Below are 24,357 nucleotides of genomic sequence, written 5' to 3' on the forward strand. Positions count from 1 at the left end.
CCTCACAATTCACTGCAGTGGAAACAACAATCAGCATGACAAAACAGGACATGCATTTTTTATCAAGGCTGTAACTTGCTAGTAACATGATATGTATTAAACTTTAAACAATGGGCATGACACTGGAGCAAAGAACCCCTCTGTGCTTTAATGTTATAGCATACATAGATTATTACACCCACCTCTTACTCCGCTACTTTACACAATGAGACAGGTTCCGATATTCAGTTAGTTTAAATTCATTTTGCTCAAATATTACAATATTTTGTCTTCTTTTTTTTTCCAATGATAACATGCCAAAATCCACTTTTTCTTCATTTAATTAGACGGAGGATTCTCTGTTAATTTAGCACAGTCACATTTTTAGTATCAGTTTCTATTCAATTAAATTTACACAAGTTTGTGTGTCTTGATTCACTCTCATTAACTCTGAAGCCAAGAATAAGCCTGTGAGTTGAGAAAGTGTGGCAATATGGCAAGGTGAAGTTTCACACCTACAAAAAGCCACAGAGAACCGGAGCTCCTCAGGTGGTGTCGGTCTATGAGCATAAGCATTAGAAAAAGACACATGTAAAGGAGGTATCTTTGGACAGACTGTGTTTCCTATTCTGAAGTCTAAGTACTTCTCAACACTGCACATCGAGTCCCTGAAAATGAAGTGCAAATGGCTGATTTCTCCCCTCTTTTTTCTCTCTGACAAGATATATGTTTTCGCTCCTGGTATTCTTCACATGTGCACACATATGTGCAGTGATGCACACATCCCTGTCTCTCTCTCTGTCCATCTTATCTGGATCTCTACCAGCCCAGCAGTTATGGCCCGTTGCCTGTCATCCTTGGGGAGCACAGCTGAGTGGAGAGAAAAGAGGAGCAACGCCTAAAGCTCAGCCTCCTAAGTCTTATCGTACATACACTATGCACACACACACACGCACGCACACACAATTTCATATACCAGCAGAAATGTGTGTTAACTTGAGGGTCTTTGCAACTTGACTAAATGCAATCCTCTTGGGTACATTCCTGATGAATCACAGTTTTCACTAGACTGCAGGGGAATTGCTTTTATTTCCCCTCCATTGCAGCTTTTAAATGTACAGGTTTAGAACAATTTAAACAAACTGGCCTTGCAGAAGTTTCAAGATGGATCACAACAAATCAACACCTGAAGTACCTCAGGTCTTTTGGAGTTTCCTGCACCGGTCCAGTAACTCTCACTCAATGGTGTTTGCCATGTTTACATCCTTGTATTTTTATTTGCGCTGACATCTTAAAAGGTTAAAGGAAATGGTAAAATTGAAAAAAAAAACACACAATTGCAAAGTTTTTATGCTCACTCGAGACAGAAATCCTGGGGCACAGTAAAGGGGGGGTAAGCATGACAAATTCATGGGGCCCAGTAATCCCAGGCGGACAAGTGGATATAGGTTAGAAGTTGTGAACATTTAATGTAAGCTCCGGAGTAAAACAGAGGCATAGAAGCCGGGAGTAGGGCATCCATAGTTAAGTTTCACTTTTGGTTTCACGCCAGTTAAGGCACTTATGGAACACACCCCCTATATGGATGAGTGAGTGATGATGATGAAGGCAGGAGAGGCAGGACCACAGCAGCAGGTCCAGAGATGATCCAGGGAAAACTTGAGTGGCAACAAAGCACAGAGACTCCAGGGAAGAAGACAGTTCTAAATAATCCCAAAGGCGTCAATTAGTGACAAGTGAGGTATTTAGGACTGTTTAAAACTAACAAAGTCTTTTTCCTGTTCTGTTTATTTTTCCACACTAAACTTTTTTCCTGGGTTTTTTTTCCCCATTAATTTTTTTTCCTAGTTTTCTTCCCCCCCTCCATTAAGTCTTTTTTTATGGTTTTTATTTGTCCCATTGCCAATTTGCACATATATTTTCTTGCACCTAGAGTGTATAGGGAGCCTTGGGGGGGGGGATTATTTTCAATGACTATCATGTAAACTGTTTACTGTAATCACTGTAACAGCAACCTATCTGATGTAAGCAGATGTTTCAAGAAAGGGGCAGGTATTAAAAGTTTCCTTCATCCTGCTCCTTTCCAATCAGTTAGATTGGAATGAATAAATAAATGAAATGAAAGAGAAAAAAAAAACAGGAGTAAATGCGTAATTATGGCTTTCAGTTGCCACTTGTTACACATTTGTTTGACTTTGGTCTCACTTTATTTCATTTCTGTAAATGTAGACTTGCTTTTAATCACATCCAGGTGTACAAACACTCTGGCCATTCTCTGAATGTTTAGCAAGAAATCTAATCTATTTATGAGAAGAGTTCTATTGCATCTTATCAAACCTATAGTTCTTAACAAGGCATCACACACAGCTACAGCGCAGTAGTAAACAAGCCCACTTCCATGAACCTGTTGGGAAAACACTACCATCACAAAGAGCATGATGAGAACACTACATGCACAGACATTGTCATTCATAATGCACATACAGTTAGCACAAATACACACTAACATAAATGCACCTATTCACACATGCCAGAAGCAGCAGTGGGCGGTCCCCGGCAAGGCAGAAACACACTAATGGATAATGACAGGGGTTGACAGCAGGAGAGTGAGCTGAGTCACTATGAGCGCACAGGCAATGAATAAAAGAACGGTAGTGCTGTCTGAATATCCCTTACTGACTGGATTTCCTTTGATAGCACACTATTCCTGCCAGTTTCCCTTGGTAATCCTGCTCATTACATTGTGCTGTCCCTCTGTTCTGAGACAGGCAGCAGCAGCCAGTATGAGAGCTGAACAGGAGGGAAAAAATGTCGCTCTCAATGGCTAGCCAGCAAATGTATTGTCTTCTTTCTGATGAGTACTCAGGCATTTTCTTAGTGTCAGTGGATGACACACACAAGCTCTGATAAATGTATATGTCAGCATCTGTTCAGCCGGTATCGTCTAAGATGTACAAAATTCTAATGCTGCTGAATTTTCATTGAAGGATGTGCTTTTTCCTCAGAACTACAGGCTCTCACTATTCAGCTCATTCATCATGTGCTAATAGGAAGATTTATTTCTTGCACAAAAGAGGCAGTGATTCCGTACAGTTCAGTGAAAAGAGCCAATTACATTTTTCAGTGAAACCTGTCAGTCACATCATCTCACAGTTTGATTTTGGTTTGACAGGATTATGGATAGAAAAGACTTGCTTTTTGATATATTGCATCAGCTACTACAGGGAAATAAGACTCTTTGAAAAGTCTCACTCAGCTCATGTGTCTGTTCTAGCTGTGTTCCATCCAATTAAAAGCATCAACAGGCCCCTTCTCTGGACGATATTGGCTCGTTGTTCACAAGATCACACTTTGGCCAGAATCTTGGTTTGTTGCTTCAGTGTGAGTCTGTTCTCCCAGAGTCTCAGATGCAAACAACACCAACAAAAGGCCAGATGTCTAGTTTGTCTGATTAACCCACCACTTCTTCAACCAGACAACTTGTGAAATCTATTCCAAGAATCTCCAGCTTGCAATTTTTACCATCAATTCCACTCGGACACGTTTACTGTTGGGCTCTCTCTCTCCGTCAGTGTCACATTGACACGTAAATGCTATTCCAATTATTCTGAGCCCTCTCTGCTCGCTGTCAAATTACCAGCGCTAGGAGGGGAGCATGGCTCTCACTGCACCTCTCTGGCATTTTCCCTGACAGGGAGAAGAAAGGAGCCTGAGATAGCAGAATGAGGGAGGGCTCGGGGCTCAATGAGCATTTTAAATGCTGAAACCAGGTAATCAGACAGACTCAGTCTGAGACCTGGAGAGAACTCTGGGATCGAAGATGTTTTGCCATGGATGGTTTTCAGCTCATTTTTGTGAAAAGGCTGTAGCTTATGAATACCTGACCAGGTACTTCATAAACAAAGCATAGAACAACAACATAAAAATGTTTGCAAACTGGATATATGCTTGACAATTATATGTTGCAGAACTTATTTTGCAGTGTTTTTTCTGGCAATTCAGTGTGAAGTTCATGAGTAGTTTCGGAGTGAGGACCCTGTGTTCATATCAAAGATCTCAAACTCAGAGATCTGTTTGTAACTTGGACTAAAGCTGCATTTTAGTTACACACAGGGTGAACTGAGACAACTTGAAACTCATCTTCAGAGGACATCAGACTCAAGTTTTGTTGCTTGTAAACATTACAGTTATATATATAATTTAATTTCATTTGACATATTAACATTATGCATCCTGTGAAAAAAAGGGTTTTCATTTTTTTCTATTATCTGGGCATTCACTTGGCAGAGACATACTCACAGCTCCTTTTCTGACAGTTCGGCCTTGGAATTAAACATTTGGTTGTCTATGTGTTTGTGACATCACCATGTCACTGCCCTAGGACCTACCGGGCCTATCAGAACCACCCTGACATGATTTGCCAGTGTGTCTACATAATGTTATCCATGACACTAACAGTAAAGGGGGGTCTGCTACAGTATTAACATTTCAACATACATTTACATTTTAAGCATAAACACATGGTTCAATGGTCATTTTGTGAGGTGACTTAAAATATACGTTCTCAGTTTATACAAGGTTTACAATAACATTTTAAGAAGTATGATATGTCCATTTGAAACAAAATATTAATCATTTGAATGTTATTCTGTGTAATCCATAACTTTTCACATGTGTATAGACGCATATGACTGTGAACTGTTCCTCTAACACCATGAGAAGTATATCTGCGTCTATTATTTATGTGACCACTAGAGGGAGTAGTGAGTCACTCTGCTGGTCTCCCATGGTGAGGAAAACTAACACCACAGGGTGTTTGACCAAAGAGTCAGAAATTGGTGAGATGGGATGAGAACCGCTGAGAAACAACTTTTAAGAGCACAAAGTGATTACAACTAGAAGCGCTGTTGTTGTTTTCTCCACTGGACACAGCTCTAAATGAAAAGAATGGAGTTTGAGGGTGAAATAACAGCATTTCTTCTACACAGGTGGGTTTGATTATGAGGCTTATGAAGGTATAAAGTTATTTTGTGATGTTATTATGTTCACTAAATTCACAGTTTGTTGATCCACAGTTTAGACTAAACTGTGACAGTTTTGAGCTTCTTTGGGCAAATCAAAACTCATCTTTAGTGCAGCTATTGATAACACAAACTGTGGGGAAAGTGAAGGTGATTTGTGGTTTTACTGTTGCTGTTTCCTATCTACAAACTGAGCTAAGCTAACAGAAATATAATGTAAACCATAAGCTGATGCAGCATGGGAACATTATAAGACAATGTTATTTTGACCGATTGTTAAAATAACCAGCTATGAGTTCTTGTTTGAAGAACAGAACATAGCTTTGCCGTTGAGAGTTTGGAATATCAATACTGCATATAACCCCTTACACAAGGCTTCTCTTTTGTAAGTAGGACCTTAGTACTTGGTCTACATTGTAGCTGTATGCTCATGTTACAAGGCAAATACAGTTACAAGTGGAGCAAACAAGCAGCCAAGGCTGGATTCAACCCAAAGGATTCATCTGCGGTCTGTAAGCCAGGCAATACACCACATGGACTGATAGCCAGGTATGTTGTTGAAGACTTACTGTTTAGTCTGTTGACTTGAACAATTCATTAGTGAGATACCACTGACAGCAGACCACAGTGCAAGAGGATATGTTACAGCTGCCTGTATATTTTTTCTTGTCCCACGTACACCATGTCAACACTAAAATAATACAGTGTGTATTAATAAAAGAAACTGATGCAGGAATTTAAAAGAAATGCAACATTTTTACTAGTAAATAATAATATCTGACTAGTAATCAGGGTGCGATCTGTCAAAAAAACAGAGGGGGGGGCCTTTTTTTTTTTGTTGGAGTGGAGTGGGGTGGGGGGCCAGCAGTTATGTACGTGGAGGTGTGATACATAACTAATGTAATTAACGCTGGCGTGAAACAAAAGTGAAACTTTACATACTTTAAACATCCAACTCCCGGGTTGTGTTCCTCTATTATACAGTGAATCTTACACGAAATTTCAACAACTTCTAACCTGTATCCACTGGACCCCCTCCTCTGCTCTATGGCCCCCCACAAATGCTGGGCCCCATGAATTTGTCATGTTTACCCCCCCCCTTTATAGCGCCCCAGTGCATGGGGATGTTCGTGAACTCTGAGACTGTCGACAGTTGAGTTCAGGCCAGCGTTAGTGTGAGTAATGTAGGATATAGGTGTAAGAAAACTGTCACAACCTGCCTGTTATTTACATTGGTTGGTTGTCCCCCCCCTCCCCCGAGGATGAAATTCACTGAGCAGAAGGAGGGAAGTAAAACCAGAGGGGGGGTTGGTCCCCACCATCCCCCCCAACAAATCACACCCTGCTAGTAATGATAACTAACTATTATCATCAACAACACTGGTTACTATAAATAGTAGTATCTAGTTCTGGAGGGGTGTTCATTCTGTTCTCTAAGGGGGAAAAGCAAAAACAATACAAAGTGAAAGATTACAGCTACAGAGCATCATTGCAGCTGCAGATTTCTGGCAATTTTGGCTCACTTTCAAGGTCACCATCAGTACCAGTATTGTTACTTTGCAAATCTTTTTTTGTTTTGTTTTGTTTTCTTCACAATACACAGAGTGATGTTCTAGCAGTCAGCAGCATGTAAGCTGCAGCAAAAACAAGCTGTGTTTCTTAAATGACACCTCAGCTCTGGGGACCTTGGGGCAACAGACACCTGACGTGTGTAAGAGTTATTTCAGGCATAAAGGAGTGTCAGTCAGTGCGACAGCCCTTTGCAGCATTTACACACACACACACACACTGCTCTCATTAGCACAGAGCTGTAGAAGGGTTGGGTAAGTTCTGGTCTGTTCAGATGTTCACACACAGTTCACTGCCTGTCAGCCACAGTACTCTGTGGGACGAGAGACGTCTCTAAGAAAAAGTGGCGAAGAAGGAAACTTTTACCATCTTTATTTCAGTCATTATTACTTTGCAGAGCTGAAGATAGAGCAAAGCCTGCTGCAGTCACAGAAGTTGTAACGGTGCTAGTTTTGTAGACATGTTGTTATGTTTATGGCTTGCTGCTGTTTTTATTGCTCTTGTGGTTATTATGAATGTAGCTGGGGAGCGATGTAGAGGGCACAGACTGGAGCGGGAGGAAATTATAGGTTGGAGACTGGAGGCCAGAGGTGAGGCGCAGGAGAGGAGTGGAGGGTGGAGGGTAGAGATAAGACACTTGGGAGAGGATGGAGTAAAAGACCGGCATCAGGAGGAAAAGAGAATGATAATGGAGGGAGTGTAAAGGCAAACAGAGGCGAGACCAGTGGCAACGGCGAAGAAAACAGGAAAGTGCTCCAGGCTAATCAGGAGTTGCTACGAAGGTCTAGAACTGTGCTGTGTGTGTGATGGTTGCAGCCCAGAGGTGAGCTGGTAGGCATGTTAAGAATGCATGGTTTCAAGGCCACTGACACTGTAATAAGGTTGCTGGGAGGAAGGAACCCAGGTGTTGTCCGCTCTGCCTCGTGTGTTCTATTACGACAACTGAAGGATAATCAATCTTATCAATTTACACCTCAGTGTCAAACAGACTTATGACAGTGTTTTACTGTAACACAATAACCTGCTTCCTAAAATAAGATTACAGGCAAGGGCTGGCTTTTTATTTTTCATTAATATAACAAGAGTGTATTTTCCCCTGCATCTCCTAACCTTGTTCAGGTGGAATTCAGGCTTCAGTCAGCAAATGCCAAATGATGCAACTTTGGAAAAGTGAAAGTAAAGATGCATGTGTGTCAGATTTTTGACAGTGATTGGTCGTTGCAGCTATCAATAGATCTAAGAGATGTGATAGACCAAAAATCATCCATCATGGGCTGGACTTTCTAAAGATAATATGCAGAAGTTGCTGAAATTGCAATATGTTTAAAAAAAAAAAGAAATTTAAAAAGCACTGTAATAGGTAGGTAACTAAACATATATGATTGTTCACAGTTAAACAATTATGAATAAAATAGGCCACATACAGCCCAGTGTGATCTCAAATGCATCAGACCAGTAAAATAAAAACACATTAACCTATAAATAATATCAACTCCAAACTTTTCTGTTTCAAAATGAAAAAACTTCAGTGACATAAATTTTTTTTTTACACGTACAAACTATTCTTTAAAAAGTATAAATAAGAAAAATCAGTCCAATTTTAACAATATTATGCCTCAGTTGATCATTTACACATGTGCGTTACAACTTACAGATCTTTGTGGATCTGCAAAACATTTAAAAGGCATAATATTGTTAAAATTACACTTACTTCTCTTCAGACGATTCAAGTTCATATTTTTTGTGAAAGGTTAGCTTGTAAATATAAACTTTATCATGTAATTTCACTTTTTTACACTAAAACAGAGGACATTTTTGACGGGCGAGTTTTGACCCACAGGCCGTATATTTGACACCCCTGGTCTAAGGTCCACTGAATAAACTAATCTAACACTAAATTATTAACTTTCTGAACTAAAAACATACTCTCTCTTCCTTATATTCACTGACAATTTTATATCTGCAAATGTGCAGATACTATGCTCTTGAAATATTAATGTATTGGCATTAGATTCATTAAAAATATATCTACCAGTAATAAATAATTAAAGGATCAACAAAATATAGGAATACTCATTGACTGGGTATGCATGTATGGACTGGCCAGAGGCAGTAGGTGTACAGGGAAAGTGCTGATATAATGATATGTCAGAGTAGTCCCTTAACTATTGACTTAACATTCAGCCGTGGTCCCTGTGCTTTACTCACATGTCTGGACTCATCAGTCCCTGCTGTAATCAGTAGTACTTTGACAGGAAAACAAGGGGTGTGTAAGAGAACGTGAAGCAAACTCAAATGAGAGACCAGGGTAAACAGTGACAGGGCCAATTCCCGTTCCCAATCTAACTGCAAATAAAGGTGAACAGGGGAGCACGGAGGCTTAACGAAGACATAGCAGTTTCTGATCACAGCACCTCGAAGCGCTGCGAGTGTAAGAGCAGGTCTCGATAAAAGGATTTGGCACTGACTTTTATCAAGAAGAAATGACAAACTGTAGAAAAATAACTTGAGAGGTCGTCAAAAAATTCATGTAATCCCTTATGTGAGTGAATCAAGCTTTATATGACTTTATGAAATGAAGGAAAAGTTAATTATTTCATTAGAGTTGTGTTCTGGATTATGTTTTGTCTGAATGGTTCAGCTTCAGCAGCTCTGTGTTAATAAAAAAACACCAGGTCTGTCTCCAAAATAAAGACATTAAAGTAGATATATGGTGGATAATTAAACAGATATGGGTAGGTTATGATGTAATTGTTTCCCCTTTTTGCCAGAACACATAACAATACTATCACTTTTAATCCTTGTAGAATTTAATACACTCTGAGGACCCTCAAGCCCAAAAAGTACATGCACAAAAAACTGCTGTAAATTCATCCTGTTTCAGTTGTTTCTGCTTTTTTTTACTGCAGAAATCTCTTAAACCATTTCAGCTACTGATAGTTTTTATACAATGAATAGTTGTTGGGGGGGGGGGGGGGGGCATTGCTGGTCATTAGCCCATAAAGACCTAGTGCTACTTTTGTGGCAGTTCCCAAATGAATTTTTCTCTATTTCTACCTTTCTTAACTGATTTATCACAAATTTTTTTTTGAATATTATCCTTAATATTTTGCAATTTGTCATGCAAATCATGTATTTTCTTATATTTATTCCACAGATCATGTATATGTTCATGAAAACTCAGAGTAAATATAAAGTTGATTATATCAAAACAGAGAAAAATGAAGAAAAAGTTATTTTTTGATCAAAGGCAACTAACTGAATGTAAAAACAAGTGTGTCCATCCACTGTCATTGATCCAGCTCCATGGGTTTTACTGGTGAATGCTGTACAAGATGACGGTTACTGGTGTTAACTATGGAGCCTCTGAACGTCCAAATGGGTCATATCTGATGACCGTGAAGAGATGACAAACTGTATTTTATATCAATTATTTACACGTATTGATAGGATTAGTGGATCAACAGGTATTAAACAGTTTATATCTGTAGATGGTTTGTGTCATTGGTGGCTGTTTGGGTCTTCATGCGTTAGAGTCTTGGATGAGTCAAAAAAGTATCAACAACATTGATTTCATTGCATTGGCACTTTTTATGTGTCATTAAAAAATGTGGTTTCAGTGTAAGTGTAAGTCTATGAAGTATTTTGTGCCATGAGGTTAGCACAAAAACTACTGATGTAGTGTTGTTGCAAATCTTTGACACCTCCAAAAGTCTAATATAAAACCAGCCCCCATTCCTCCACCACGTATTCTATAGAAAATATCTCATATTTTGTGTGTGTGTGTGGGGGGGGTGGGGGTGGGGGTGGGGGGCGTAAAAATAAAACTAGTGGCATAATGTATTTCAACTGCCGCTTATAGGGTTAAAATCCTGAAAATTATTGAACATTTGGCAGTTACGAGCAGAGCTGAAGTGGGATTTATCCCCAAAAACATTTGATATACAATGATATGATACCAGTTTTTTGTGTGGACATTTTTGGTTCAAGGGTCAAAAAGTTTCTGTTGCATATAAATAGACCTGTAAGTGTAACTGATATTAGATTTCAAAAATGTCAAAAAAGAAAGATTTTTTGCAGAAATTCATGCTTTAAGCTGTAATACAGCCATAATGACTGCCCAATTAGTTTTACTTGAAGAGATTTTAAAGTAAGTTTTATATTTTCCTCTTCATTCAGTAGCTGTTCCAGGTGTGATTTTAGCACCAGAGCTGTCATTGTTTAGACTGATTATCATTCATTGTGAAGTAGTGTGTTTGTGCAGTCACTGGGATGTGGTTTGTATGAATGAATACTGAAAAGTTTACACACCTTTGTGAATGCATGCTTGTGTAATGGAAAAGTGACAATTACTGAGAAATCACTGAGGACAGTCCTTTGTGTACAGCATAAAAGTTTGAAAAATTCCACTTAATGTTAAAAACATAATCACAGACTGTTAATTGTAACTGAACACTTTTGTGCATGAAAACAACCTATTGTGTTGCGTCTTTACTGACTTGGTTTTGGAAATAGATGTGTGTTGATAGGATGTTGTGCAAACTGGTATCCTCTGAAATGGCAAATAATGACCATTTTTGCAGTTTTTTGATCATCACTTCCACATTTATTGGTTAATTTACAACTCTGAGTTTGATATTTCCTTCAAGATAGTCAAAATAATGCATTTCTGATTATATTTGTTGGGTGGAATTGCAGGCAGAGTAATCAGTTGATATATATTATTGTCATTATATTGGCTTTTAAGAATCTATTATTGGTCGATCTCTATTTCATGTACTCTTTCACTTTTTACTGGTTTAATGCTGTTGGACATTAGCCTGGTCAGCCATTCAGTTTTCTCAGTGTATTCAGTACTGAGAAAACAGTCTGAAATTGGGCCAATCGTTGTGAAATATGCACAATCTATTCTATTCTGACCAATCACATGTTTGGGGGGCGGGTGTTTCGCAATGTGTCATATACGCACCAACTTCTTTTTGTCAGTTCCAAGTCTGCAAATCTCTTTACAACTGATGTCAGTTCTTTACTTGACTCAAAAGTAAGGATTGAATTACAGATTTCACCCTGTATTCTTAAACTTCTCGGATGAAAGCGTCACATCCATTTTATCTGTGATTGGTTTACTTGGTGCCTGGAAGTCCTGCCTTCATACTTGGATTTGAGCTGCAATTCCAGACTGATTTTTCTCATTGAGAAAGACAGATGACTGGCCAGACTAGTTCTACATACACATTGGTCAGATAACGTTAAAAATGCTTAACCCTATAACGTCAAACGTGTCATATTTGATACATGAGTTTTGAAGCCCTCTACATGATCAGTGTGATTTTTTTTTCTTGAAAAACCTGATGTGTACAATTAGATACATGCAATACATGGATAATCCACTAGGGGGGAGGAATTCATTCACCAGAGGCCTTTCCCGTGACACTACAAGATTCAGTTAATGAGGAAAGAGGCAGAACTTTGCCAGTTTTGAAAAGAAAAACACAATTTGTTAGACACGTTTGTGTTATGTTTTTGTTTGTTCAAAAATAATAACATTTGAGTATTGAGACCCGATGTATCAAATATGAAACAAAATTGAAACTCATACATGGAAACTGATATTTGGAGAAAAAAAAAGTTTTTGGTTCTTCAGAAGGACCAATAAAGAACTGGAATTTTCTGTCAATGATTTAATGGTTCAGGCTTTACAGCTTTAATAAATAAACTCACCATTGTTATTATTTTAATCAATTTCAGTGCCAAATCTTTGTGCAGGTGTAAAGTTTTTCATTTCCTGGTCTCTGTGTAGTTCAGACATTGCATGAATAAGCACATCAGTTCATGTTAACATAGGCTTTTTCTTTGTGTTTTCTTTTTTTCATCATGGCTATGCAAATACCTGGCAACAAACAGCTACACCACCTCCATATTTCAATGCATGAATACAGATTTTCAAATTTTTAACTATCTAATCCCCTCCCCTGAACTACCTGCATCTCATCCTGTCTCTTTTGTCATCAGCAAGGGAGTGGCTCGTAAGGGGAGTGCTGCTGTGTGTCCCCTACACCTAGGTCAAGAGCTCTGCAGCACCTAAGTAAGATATGTACCAATTAAAGCCTCCTGCGCTTCATCTCAGCCAAGATAATTCACTTAACCCCAGGCTCGCAGCTGACAGGTAGCATTTGTTTACACATCCCTCCTTGTGCAAGCTGCATGGCCCCGTCCTCTACATGGTATTAAAACAACCTGCCTCCTACCACACCCCCACATACTGCGTTCTGATTCTCTGTTTCCATGGAAATCTGCCCTAGGAGGTCTTTGCATCTCCTAACCTTGAAAGTACCACGAGTAGGTTTGAGTCTGAGAATATACTGTTGTCAGGATGAAGTGTCATAACGGTAATCAGTGCCACATTTGATACCCCCTTTGAGCTCCTTCCTGTCTGTGTGTTCATTATTTCCCCTCCTGCTGCGTTCAGTGCCTAAGTTACCAGCATGAGAATAGAATTAGAAGATTGCACAGAAAATGGAGCCAGAGATATCCCAATTTGGAGCAAATTAAAGCATGAGGCAGATTATTATAGCTACCTATTTTGTTGCCCTACAGTGACAGTTATTCTTCACAATTAATGCAGTTTCTTAACCTAATAAAAGGGTTTTATTACTAAAGCACTATATAAAATGTTCATTTGAAGGGAAATAACAGGGCCTCAATCATATTATTTCATTGCTCTAAGAATACACTGTCTGCAAAACATTATATTTTACATGACTGAGTTTTTGCTGATGGCGTAAAAGTACATTAGACGGATATTCGACAATAGAATTGCATATTCTGTATATATTTACAGCTTCTTTAATGCATTCATAAAGTTCTGCGTAGGAGTGATGTGATGAAAGTGATGATGCAGTAGCAGAGCAGCTGCATTGCCTTGGAGCAGCAAAGTAAAATGGTCTAAAATAGTGCAAAGGTGTTAATGCAGCACCACAGCCTCACATCATAAATAGTCTTCCACTAAGCTCAGTCTTCACACTGAATGTTGATGTAGACTTTGTATGCTTCGCCCGTGCTCTGCCACAAACGATTATGAGACAAACCATGTGTTATTTATGGTGCGCTGATTTAATGTGGCAAGGAATTGAAGGGAATGTCCTCTGTCTTATTTGAATTTCGACTAATAAGATACAATTTATGATTCTTCCTGACACTTGACCTTCAGATGAGGTCAGAGGTGGAAGGGGAGCCCATACATGACAGTGTGAACATCATGTAATTTATGGATTTTACTAATAACTCTATCCTTGTGTTCACCCACCGAGGTGCTATAAAAATGAATTGTGCTGAGGGGGTCACAAGAATGTCATGATGGGGTTTAGGAGGAGAGTGTAAGAGGCAGGATAATAGACGCTGCTGCTTAGCAAGTCAGGGACGCATAATCACTTTATACTTTATCGTGAATTAGCGCATGATATTATTTGATGGACTCATCAGAACTACATTGTGAATGCAGATATTTTCAGCACCTTATCACTCACATTGTCTTTTTCTGTCATTCTTACATTTAACGTGCATATCTTCAGTCCCCCCATGACTGATTGCTTACCCAGCAGCACCTCCTCCTCCTCCGCCCCCCCAGCACCTTCTCTCCCTGGCTGCGTCCTGTAGGATTTCAGCACCGAGTGAAATATCGTTTTATCTCTTACAACAACAAGTTAAAACATCAATGAACCAGAGCTTAAAGCCTAATACCTCTGTTCTCAAGCGTTTTTCCTCTGATAAAGCACACCAGCATGCCAGAGCCCTGTATTCCCACACAGAGTCAAGTGGAGGAGGAGTGTGTGTGCAGAGTTCAGGTGTGGGTGGTTTGTTGGTGAGAGAAGACAGTGCAGCTGGTCGGGGTCACTGTGGCTTGGTGAGCTGAATAACTATGAAAGGTTTTTGGTAGCACAGCACGAGGGTGGGATAGAAGGGGACACGCCTTGTCTGGCTTTAGCAGCCTTGTAGACCATATCTGGTTAAAAAACTGCATTTAACAAGTTCCTCCAGAGCAGAGGGGCCACAATCCTTCACTTAACAAGCTCATTATTTCAGATTGTTTTTGTCTTTTAGTCCTCCTCAGCTGTGGTGCCAGGGAAAGGGATGTTTGATGTGTGTCTCTGTTAGACTGTTGTACAAGGGTCTTTTAGAGGGAAGGCTGATAATGCATCTGCTAATGATGTGGTCCTTGCTTATGAGGATCATTGCCGTAATTCTGGGTCGTCTGCATGAATATTCAGAGCCTTTGTCTCGGAAACAGAGGTGGGAGCTCAAGGTTACTTCAGAGGGCAACAGAGGACAAGTTTTAGAGTCACTCCTATTTCCAGTCAGGTTTTATCAGCAAAATGAACCTACCTGGGAAACAGAATAGGAGCCACTTTTGATCAGAGCTGCTGTAAACATGGATTTTACAATTGAATTGGTTTAGTGGGGCCCTTAAAAACTTAAGAAGGTACTGAAGAAGTACCCTGAAAGACTTTTTGGTTTTATTTAAATTATTTCAGGGAGGGTATTTTTTCCACTTCATATAATTCTGTATCCAAGAAATTTGTAGAAAACATCAATCGGCAAACTACAGCGTTTTTAGACCGTTGTTACCTTTAAGCTTTTAGGAAATGAACTATATTATTACTCCAGCTCCTTCAACTGTATGTTGAATCACTAGCCTAAAATATCTGCATCTCTCAGGATGAAACCTCAGTCTCAACAATTCATCACTGTTTCACTGCACAGCAGTTAAAATCAATAGTACAGTTATAGTGAGTGGAATTGACTGAGTGTGAAAATGCAATCAAACAGCAACTATTACCCTCAAACATAGATACTACAGAGATGAATGATGTTTACAAATCCCCTGAAATTCAGTTTGCATTGTTATATTAGTTGTTTCAGTTATTCTGTAAAACTGTTCCCCACGAAAATGTAATTTTGTCAACCCACTTGAAAGAATATTGCATTTTCTGTCAGAATTTGAAGCATGTTTGTAAATGATTTTTAGCTCATTTATGGCAGATCCATTTTTAAAATAATGCTAACAGAGCAGCTTTGTCAGAAATAGCCTAACAGGAGTGCTGGGTGTCCAGTGTGTTCAGGTTAATATACTTGAATCTGATTTAGCCTTTTTGCAACTCTGTTTTTCATGTTGACCAAGCCTTTTGTTTTGCAGGACCAAGATATAAATGAAGGTCATGAAATACTGAATGCATTCAGGCAATGGTTCAGAATACAGGCAGAATAATCCAGTCTCCTTGAAGGTGTGGCAGTGAATGAAGATGTGCGACAGTACTGATATCAACAGCTGTGACAAACCTGTAACAACAGCCACAGAAGGAAACTCTTACAGCGACCCAATTAGACCTTTGGAGATTTCAATTACCACCTTGATGGGGTTTTCAAGATCAATAACAAAGTGTGTGTCTGATGGTGAGGGATACAAGAGACTTGTACTGCACCATCACTTTAGAACAACAGTGACTCCAAGACCGTGGTTATTGTTGCACATAGATGTGTTTCTCTGGCAATCACACCTGTGTATGTTGTGATATGTATGTGTTTCATACACACCAATATGAACTGGTACACAGCCTACATGAGCTATCATTAGGGTTAGGGGTTCAAATAGTGTAGAGGCACCCAAACAAGATTAGAAAATGTCACACACTCCCTCCTTAGCCCACTCCTTTTTTTCTTTTTCTTTCTCTTCCTCTTCCGCCAGCATCTCGTTCAGAAGAATGAAGACAAGACAGAATCAACACAGAGCCAGACACCGACACGGCGCTCTCGAGCGCATACTAATCTAAAACAACATTGCATCTCAGCAACACATTTTATTCCCTGCCCACCGAGGCGTATTTAATGTGAGATAGGGCTCTGCAGATCTCATCACTTAGGGAAGGTTGTGGCCTGCATCTACAGCCTTCCCTCCTCCCCCTTGTGCAGATTCACATCACTTCCACCCTCAAATTGGAAGTGACAGGCCACTCAGGCAGAGGTGTCTGCACTCCCCCCAACAGCAGCCATGCAGCCCTACTCAGAACTGTCAGCTTGATTACTTATCAGCAGGGTGGGGGGACCTAAGGAAAGGAGATGTCCAGCTGGAGACAGACCACTAAACACAACGTCTGTCCTGGTGCCTCTCGGGTGCCAATACATAAACCACCTGTCCCCGAGTGCAGCCTCGACACCAACCTGTGTGTCTCTATCACTGTCCTGCTGTCCTCTAGTAAAACAACTCACATCGTCATCTGACATCTTTCTTCTCTGCTGATTTTATTGGATTTGGTGGGATTTATTGTTCCTCAGTCTTTCTCTTTCTTTCTTTCCACCAGGTGGTTTACAGGTTTACTCATCACTACAAGATATACAATACAATGGTTCACATTTTGCATATTTCTTTTTCTTTCTTTCTTTTTCTTTCTTTCTTTCTGTCCCCCAAATCAGAGGTGGCAAATTTACACACATTCATTACTCAAATAGTAACACAAAGTAGCATAAAATTTATCTGATTCAATTTCTCTGTTCTTATAAAAGTGAAAAAGTACAAAATATAGTAAATTATGAAAGCAAAAGTAGTCCTTTGAAGCTTTATCAGCTGTGTAAAGTTAACTGACCCTCATGTCATATTTATGTAATTCTGAAACTATTCTGGGAATAAAACAAAAATCAATATACTGAAAATAAACATCCCTCCGAATGTGCAAAGTTTTCAGTGTCGGCACCAGAAATCAAAACATTTTGATGGATTCACTCTGTGGTCCGGCCCCTTGTGCTTTTACATCTTGTTTGTTTTGTGTGAATAAACCAAAAGGTTGATGTTTCTATGTATTACTGTCCAATGATGTTGAAAAGGGGCAAAATAAAACTAATCAATAATTTCTACAAAATGCGTCTAAATTAAATAATGAGCCTAGAAAGAGTAGATATTTGTGTTAAAACATGGGGAATAAAAATAAATCCTCAAGAAAAGAACAAATACGTGAACGACATCTCCTTTTTCTTTTCCTCTTTTGCCTTTTTCTTCTCCTGTCTCATGCTCTGTGCCTACTTACGGGGAACGCATCTCATTTACCAACTTTTCATACTTGTGGCAGCTCATTACACAGATAGAGCTACCTGCCTTACCTCTGTGGACAAGTAGAACAGTAGCGGTGGTTCGCCTCTGATCAAAAGAAGAAATATGCTTAGTGATAGGAAGTGTTTAATTATTAGAGCCTCTGCAGCAACTTACTCTCTTCCACAAGGACAAAAATACATGTTTACTTAAGTGCTGAGTTTCTTGTCTCTCTTCTCTTCTCTTTCCCCAGGTGTAAAGCTTGCAAGCACTCCACGGCAGTCTAGAGAGGTGCGTGTTTACTCCACTTCTCCCAAAACACAGAAACACAGTTTGCCTCCTCCTGTTATCTATTGCAAAAAAAGTGATTGTCAGCCTTGTACCTCTCAGCGTGTCTGATAGCATCTGTGTAGAGAGGCTGACCTCACACTGTGCACCGAGTCAGTCAGACTTTACGAAGTAAACGGACGCCGCTGAACGTAGATCTTCAGGGTGTGATTGAGATCAGATTTTTGTCATTAGGAGTTTCCTACGCTGCCAGGGTTTCATCAAATGTTCTAGTTATACTAAATGTAATGTAAGAGAAACAACATGAAGTTATAACTAGCTTTGTTTTGATTCATTTGTTATAAAGAACACATGACTGCATCTCACAAACTGAGAGGTACATAAAGGAATCATTAGTATCTTGTCTCACACACATTCGATGCTTTTGTCTTTTTTACGATTTCCTTATCTTTTATCCATTTATTTAATTTTGTTCAATACATTTTTAATCCATTGTTTTTCAGTTGTTACTGTTAATTAAATGGCATAATCCGTAATGCTGTGATTAATATTCATGCCATAGTGTTCTAAATTCAATTTAATAATAAGCTCAGTAACAAATCACATCAAATCTTAAATGTATAGCACTGTTCATATTACTTGAAAGACTGTGCATCTATACAAAAATAAAGAAAAGTATTAGCAATCACTGAAATACAATGAGATGAAAAGATCAATGCATACTGCTTGGAATGTTAAGTGTGTAAACACACAGGATAATAGACTGAGAAATGATCCGTTGTTAAAGGCTGATGGATGATTGTCCATGTCATCCACACAACTTTGCAAACCTTTCTGGCATGTTGAGTTTTTTTTATCCACTTTATTATACATTAGGGTGTATGAATTTGTATCCCAGTGTCCAGATTCAACCAAATGAAAGCTATATAATGTAGTTTGTTGAAGAGACAGCAGCAACACGGTTGACCTCAGGACGGTCTATGTACAACGTTCCTATTTTATATCAGACGTGGCAAGCTCACTGTTGTATCTTCTCTCTGCTGGCCTTACCTTGCTCTCATCTTTTCTGCGAACATCAGTACCGATGAGAGATTCACATCAGAGCAAACCCTGAAGAACGTGATGTCTGGTGTGTAGGCTGCTGCCCAGTGCTCGCCTTGCACATTAAACAGAAAGAGAAGAACCACTCCCCCCTTTTTTCAATCCAGATGTCCCTGTGGATGAAAGAATGTGACCATTTAAGTCATAAGGGGAATAAGCCAAGATTCATGATGGTCTCATTACCTTGTCTGTTGTAAAATTAAAATTATACATCCAGTCCATTGGCTTTATGATGCCATTACAACATTTAATTGAAATAAAATGTCAGAATGCATGATGGCCCTGGGCATCATCTGATGGTAATCAAGCAGTAGATGATTCTAATTTAGATCCCCCATTAAGTGTTTATAAGACATTTATATGATATTACAACTTCGTTTATTGATAGCTCTTGGATGGCATTGGACAGTGTGTGACATCAGCCTGAGAGAAGTTAGACCTTTTTAAGATGTAGTGAAACAGCACCATCAAGTGGCTTATTGTAGTATGTAATGCTCTATGTTAAAGATATGTGTAAAGGTGGATGTTTAGCTAATGATTCTCTGTAAAAAAAAAAAAAAAAAAAAAAAAAACCTTGAGTAAAAAGTCTATGTTACATCCGTAAAATAAACATTATCTAAAACTGTTTGTGTTTGTGCAGCTGTAACAACTGTCTGCTAATGTCTACTATAACCTTTTTTATCTTTGTCTTATAGACCCTTTCTACTCAGGACAAAGATGGAGGAAAATCCGACACCACCTTGGACCATCTGGCAGAAGAAGGAAACTGGTCCAGTCCGATTCCTCCCATGCAGTTTCCAAATTTTGAGAGGAGTAAACAGTCTGTCACCATCGGATCCACTAATCAGCAAACTGTTTCCCTTCACATCACCAAAATAAACCACAAAATGTTAAAAACAAGTACCCTGATCCATCACACCACCAACGTTTCTCCCTCTCCTTCAACCTCGTCCTCTTCATCCTCAGCTCTTTTCACCTCAGGCTCTTTTTCCCTTGAGAGCTGGAGGAAACTCTCCAGCAACTTAGAAGCACGCAGACAACTAATGAAGAACATGTGTGCCAAGTATAAAAGCAGCATTTCCAAGACCATTACACGTGATCATGTGAAACAAATTTATGTGGAGGATAAATACAAGTTGCTGTACTGTGAGGTGCCTAAGGCAGGTTGTTCCAACTGGAAGAGGACCCTGATGGTCCTAGCGGGCCAGGCCTCTAATGCCCGCAGCATCACACATGACACAGTCCACTACAACAACCATCTAAACAGGCTAGACAGCTTTGATCACAAGGAGATCATGCACCGTCTGCAAACCTACACAAAAGTCGTGTTTGTCCGAGAACCTTTGGAGAGGCTGGTGTCTGCTTACAGGGATAAGTTTGAGAATCCCAACAACCACTACCACAACCTGTTTGGGAAGCCCATCATCTCCAAGTACAGAGTTAACCCTTCCCAAGAGGCCCTTAGGACAGGCAACGGTGTCACATTCAAGGAGTTTGTCCAGTATTTGCTGGATGTCCACCGTCCTGTGGGTATGGACATCCACTGGGAGCTGGCCAATCAGCTCTGCCACCCGTGTCTCATAGACTACGACTTCATAGGCAAGTTTGAGAACATGGAGGAGGAGTCCAACCTCTTTCTGCGAATCACTGGGGCTCCAAGGAACCTCACACTGCCAAGTTTTAAGGATAGAAACCCAAAAGACAAGAAGACCTCCAGTCAGATCACAGAGAAATATTTCACACAGGTCAGCAAAGGCCAGAGACAGCGAGTCTATGACTTTTATTACATGGACTATCTGATGTTTAATTACTCTAAGCCTTTTAAAGATATATATTGAATGACTCCTGTCAAGAGTCTCCTCCAATCACAGTCACATTCCACAACATCTACATCTCTATCATTGTAATAATGCAACCACTATTAAAAAAAAAAAAAAAAAAAAAAAAAATCACACTCGCTGAATCTTTGCATCTCTGCAAAAAGATCAGATAAACCAAACTTCCTCTGACTTTAACAAAAGCTGCTTATCATTAATCATTTTATAGACTATCTCAACTATTACGTAATTATAAAGAAAAAAAGGTTTGTGTGGTATTACGTACTCTAAATTGTCCAAATGAAATGTGTGTATTCACTACTAGTTCCTGGTTGGGGTATAAATTCTAAAACTATACATTTTATGCCTATAAATAAAGTGTATTATTGTTCAGCAGGCTTTAAATTATACCTAACTGTGAGTCAAATAGCATTTGCAAAAGCTTTATATGGGTTGACAGGGTGGTGATGGTTTCTGTGTACTTACGTTAGTGAATTTCTCTTTTCCAATCAATATCTGAACTATTATTGTTTTGTTAGCCACCAGCAATTACTGTTTTACATAGGTCATAATTTAAAAAAAAAAAAATTACAACACAGATTAGTTTAATTCTATGTTTAGAGGAGTGATACCTCTGCATTTAGGAAGAAACTGTCTTTATTAACCATCACTATCCACCCACTATGTTCTACAGTTTATTAAAATTAACCCTTCACATTTAATAAATTATACATTTAAACTGGAAATATTTGCTCTTTCTATTTGACTCAAAACAAGTTAGGTGTCAGTATACCTCTATGTATAAATGCGTACTAATACAGATACTTTGTGTCAGTGGTTTACTAAGCTGCTTACTATGCTTACAGAGCATAAACCTTAATATAATGAAACCGTATAAATAGTATAGATCTTTAAAATGTGTCAAGTGCTGCCCACCTAAAAGCTCTTTACTCCTACTTGTAGCATTTTTGTTTTCTTAACTCTGTCACTTTATGCTTCACACTAACGTCAGTTCTCATTACAGATGTTTATGTGGGTGTTGTTAAATGACATCCAGATACTTGCAGGGTACAGAGTGTTGCAGACAATATCGAATGAAACAGATGACATCCGATGATGGTATATAAAACACAAAGCAGATGTTCAGATAAAAACGAACAGTTTGGACATTTGATCAGGACTGAGGAGAAAAGAGGAACCTGTAATCACATACAAATCTCACACTAGCACAGTGACATTGTACCCTCTGTATGTATCCCATCTATTCTACACTATTACCTTTTTTCAGACACTACTGTGTAAAACTGTACAATGGGCATTCAAATGAATATATATTTTTCTATGTATTTCTAAAGTATATATATATATATATATATATTCAGTGCTTCTTGGTGAAGTTATGTTTATCTCCTTTTAGATGTCATAGGTTTTACCTTAGGAAACACCAGTGTCATGACTGTCTTGTAACTAAAGAGTTTCTTTCCAAAACAAAAAATATCCACCAGCAGAAAATTACAAGTCGACCTCTCAAGGAAGTACATGACTGCACAAACTAAGGTAAAATAAAAAGTGTAGAAGATGACTAAGTTTGGCTGCTGAATTGAATGAATTGAATTGAGAACACTTGGTGCTTTGAAGTTAGTTAGTTTTTTTTTTTGTTTTGTTTTGTTTTTTTTAAAGAAAATGGATATGTGGGATTTTGGAAATTAGCTCTTTAATTACTTGTCCCTGATCTGTTTGGTCTCTTACTAGGATAATAGACCCTGTACAGATGAGCTGCATTCAACCTTGTTACATATCCTAGCTAATGACATTTGTACCCACAGCAACTCCACAGTCTGTGTGTATGTGTGAGTGCGTGTGCATGTCTGTGTGGTACTGAATACGCTGTTAAGATGCATTACAGCGTTTTCCATGCATCCCTTGGAAACATAAATACACACATCACTAGAAGACACACTTTGCAGGTATGATTTCCCGTGTGTAACTTTATAACACTGCTATATACAGTATATATTTCCAATGCAACATTCAGCTGGCACGAAAATCATGAACCCTTTTCTTTTCTTAAATACTAATAAATGTAGTTTAGGCAAGAAAACAGTTTGCTTGAGTGGAGATCAAATAGAACCAATTAACTCACACACATTATAAGATACCCCCCCCCCACAAAAAAAAAACTGTATAAATATTTAATTTGAGATTAAAAGAAAGAAAGAAACAGAGAAGATTCCATCTGACTGATTAGTCTGATTGTCCAATTATAAAGGTCATTTAGAGTAAGTATATGAAGCCAAGGTTTCTTTAAAATACTAATATTGAATATTTCTTCATTTACAGTTTTATCATGCTGTACAAGGCTAAAACTAAAAAGCAGGAAAAAAATGATGAGGACAAAAACACCAAAATTACAGATAAATGAATGAAAATGAGGCTAAATCCACAAATAGAAACCCTAGACAAACTAAATTCATCGTAAAGTGGAGACAAGACAACAAATTTTATGTTTTTGATGCCAGTGAATTTGTTAGTTGTAAACACGACTGGTATCTTTTAGAGTGGAATTCATCTATATGGGTTTTTACAGCTCACTGGGAATGTATTTTATGTACCAAAATACTTCATATAGACATGTATTTGCCCCTATTTGTGTTATTTAAATCTATTAACACTATAATCCACCTTTCCAAATACAGACCAATTATTTTGTTGGTATTAACCTACGTGGTGCGTTGGCTTTTGCAGTGAAATCTAATCTTTGTTTTGGATGTGGGCAAATTCTAAAGGTATCACTAATCCATGGGGCAAAACAAATATTGTGTTTTGATAAGTTTTCTTGGCAAGTGGGTGTAGGGACAGATTTTTTAAAAACACAATTACAGTAACAAGTGAATGTATAACTGTTTATCGTTGGTGCAAAAGTGTATAAAATATTATCCTAAGCCATTTGCCTTATTTTACACTGCCAATCAAATGGTGTTTTTCAGGAAGACATTCTTCTGGATGATGGGTGTCTACTAATAAACTATCTTCAGCATTTTCAAAATGCCTCTTGTTTTCTTGTAGCTGTGTCCTTAATTTATTTTCCCATCAGGCTTCCTACACTCGGACTAATGAGGTAAAGAGTAGGAGAATGAATAGGAAATATAGCCTTGAACAAACAAATGAATGCATGAATAATAAGATTATTATTTATATAAATAATGTCATGGACATGCATTTGTAAACCATGTACATGTATTAATGGTCTTATTTACATGCATTATCATTAAAATGCATTTATAGCACAAGATGCACAATAATGTCCCAATAAAGGTCCCAACGTTCAGAGTTGCATTCATATATATGTATGTTAAGATCTTGTATTGATGACAAGAGATTCAGACCACTACATGAAGTCTTCTCCAGCTCATCCTAAAGATTCTGAGGTGAAGGTCTGGACTCTGTGGCCAAACCACGTGTCAGAATGATGTCTCATACTCAGCACATGCACTTGCTGCAATGA

General features: G+C 38.6%; 1 protein-coding gene across 1 annotated transcript in view; it reads left to right on the forward strand.

Moving 5' to 3' along the window:
* Positions 1-23,889, forward strand: part of chst8 (carbohydrate (N-acetylgalactosamine 4-0) sulfotransferase 8) — a 146,075-nt gene extending 122,186 nt beyond the window's left edge. Inside the window, exons 2-3 of the mRNA XM_030130405.1 lie at positions 17,900-17,937; positions 19,731-23,889. Coding sequence (XP_029986265.1) covers positions 19,824-20,873 — 1,050 coding nt within the window. The 5' untranslated portion in view covers positions 17,900-17,937; positions 19,731-19,823 and the 3' untranslated portion in view covers positions 20,874-23,889. The remainder of the gene's footprint in view (positions 1-17,899; positions 17,938-19,730) is intronic.
* Positions 23,890-24,357: the final 468 nt, after the last annotated feature.

This window comes from Sphaeramia orbicularis, chromosome 3 (genome assembly GCF_902148855.1).
Source record: "Sphaeramia orbicularis chromosome 3, fSphaOr1.1, whole genome shotgun sequence".
Lineage (NCBI taxonomy): Eukaryota > Metazoa > Chordata > Actinopteri > Kurtiformes > Apogonidae > Sphaeramia > Sphaeramia orbicularis.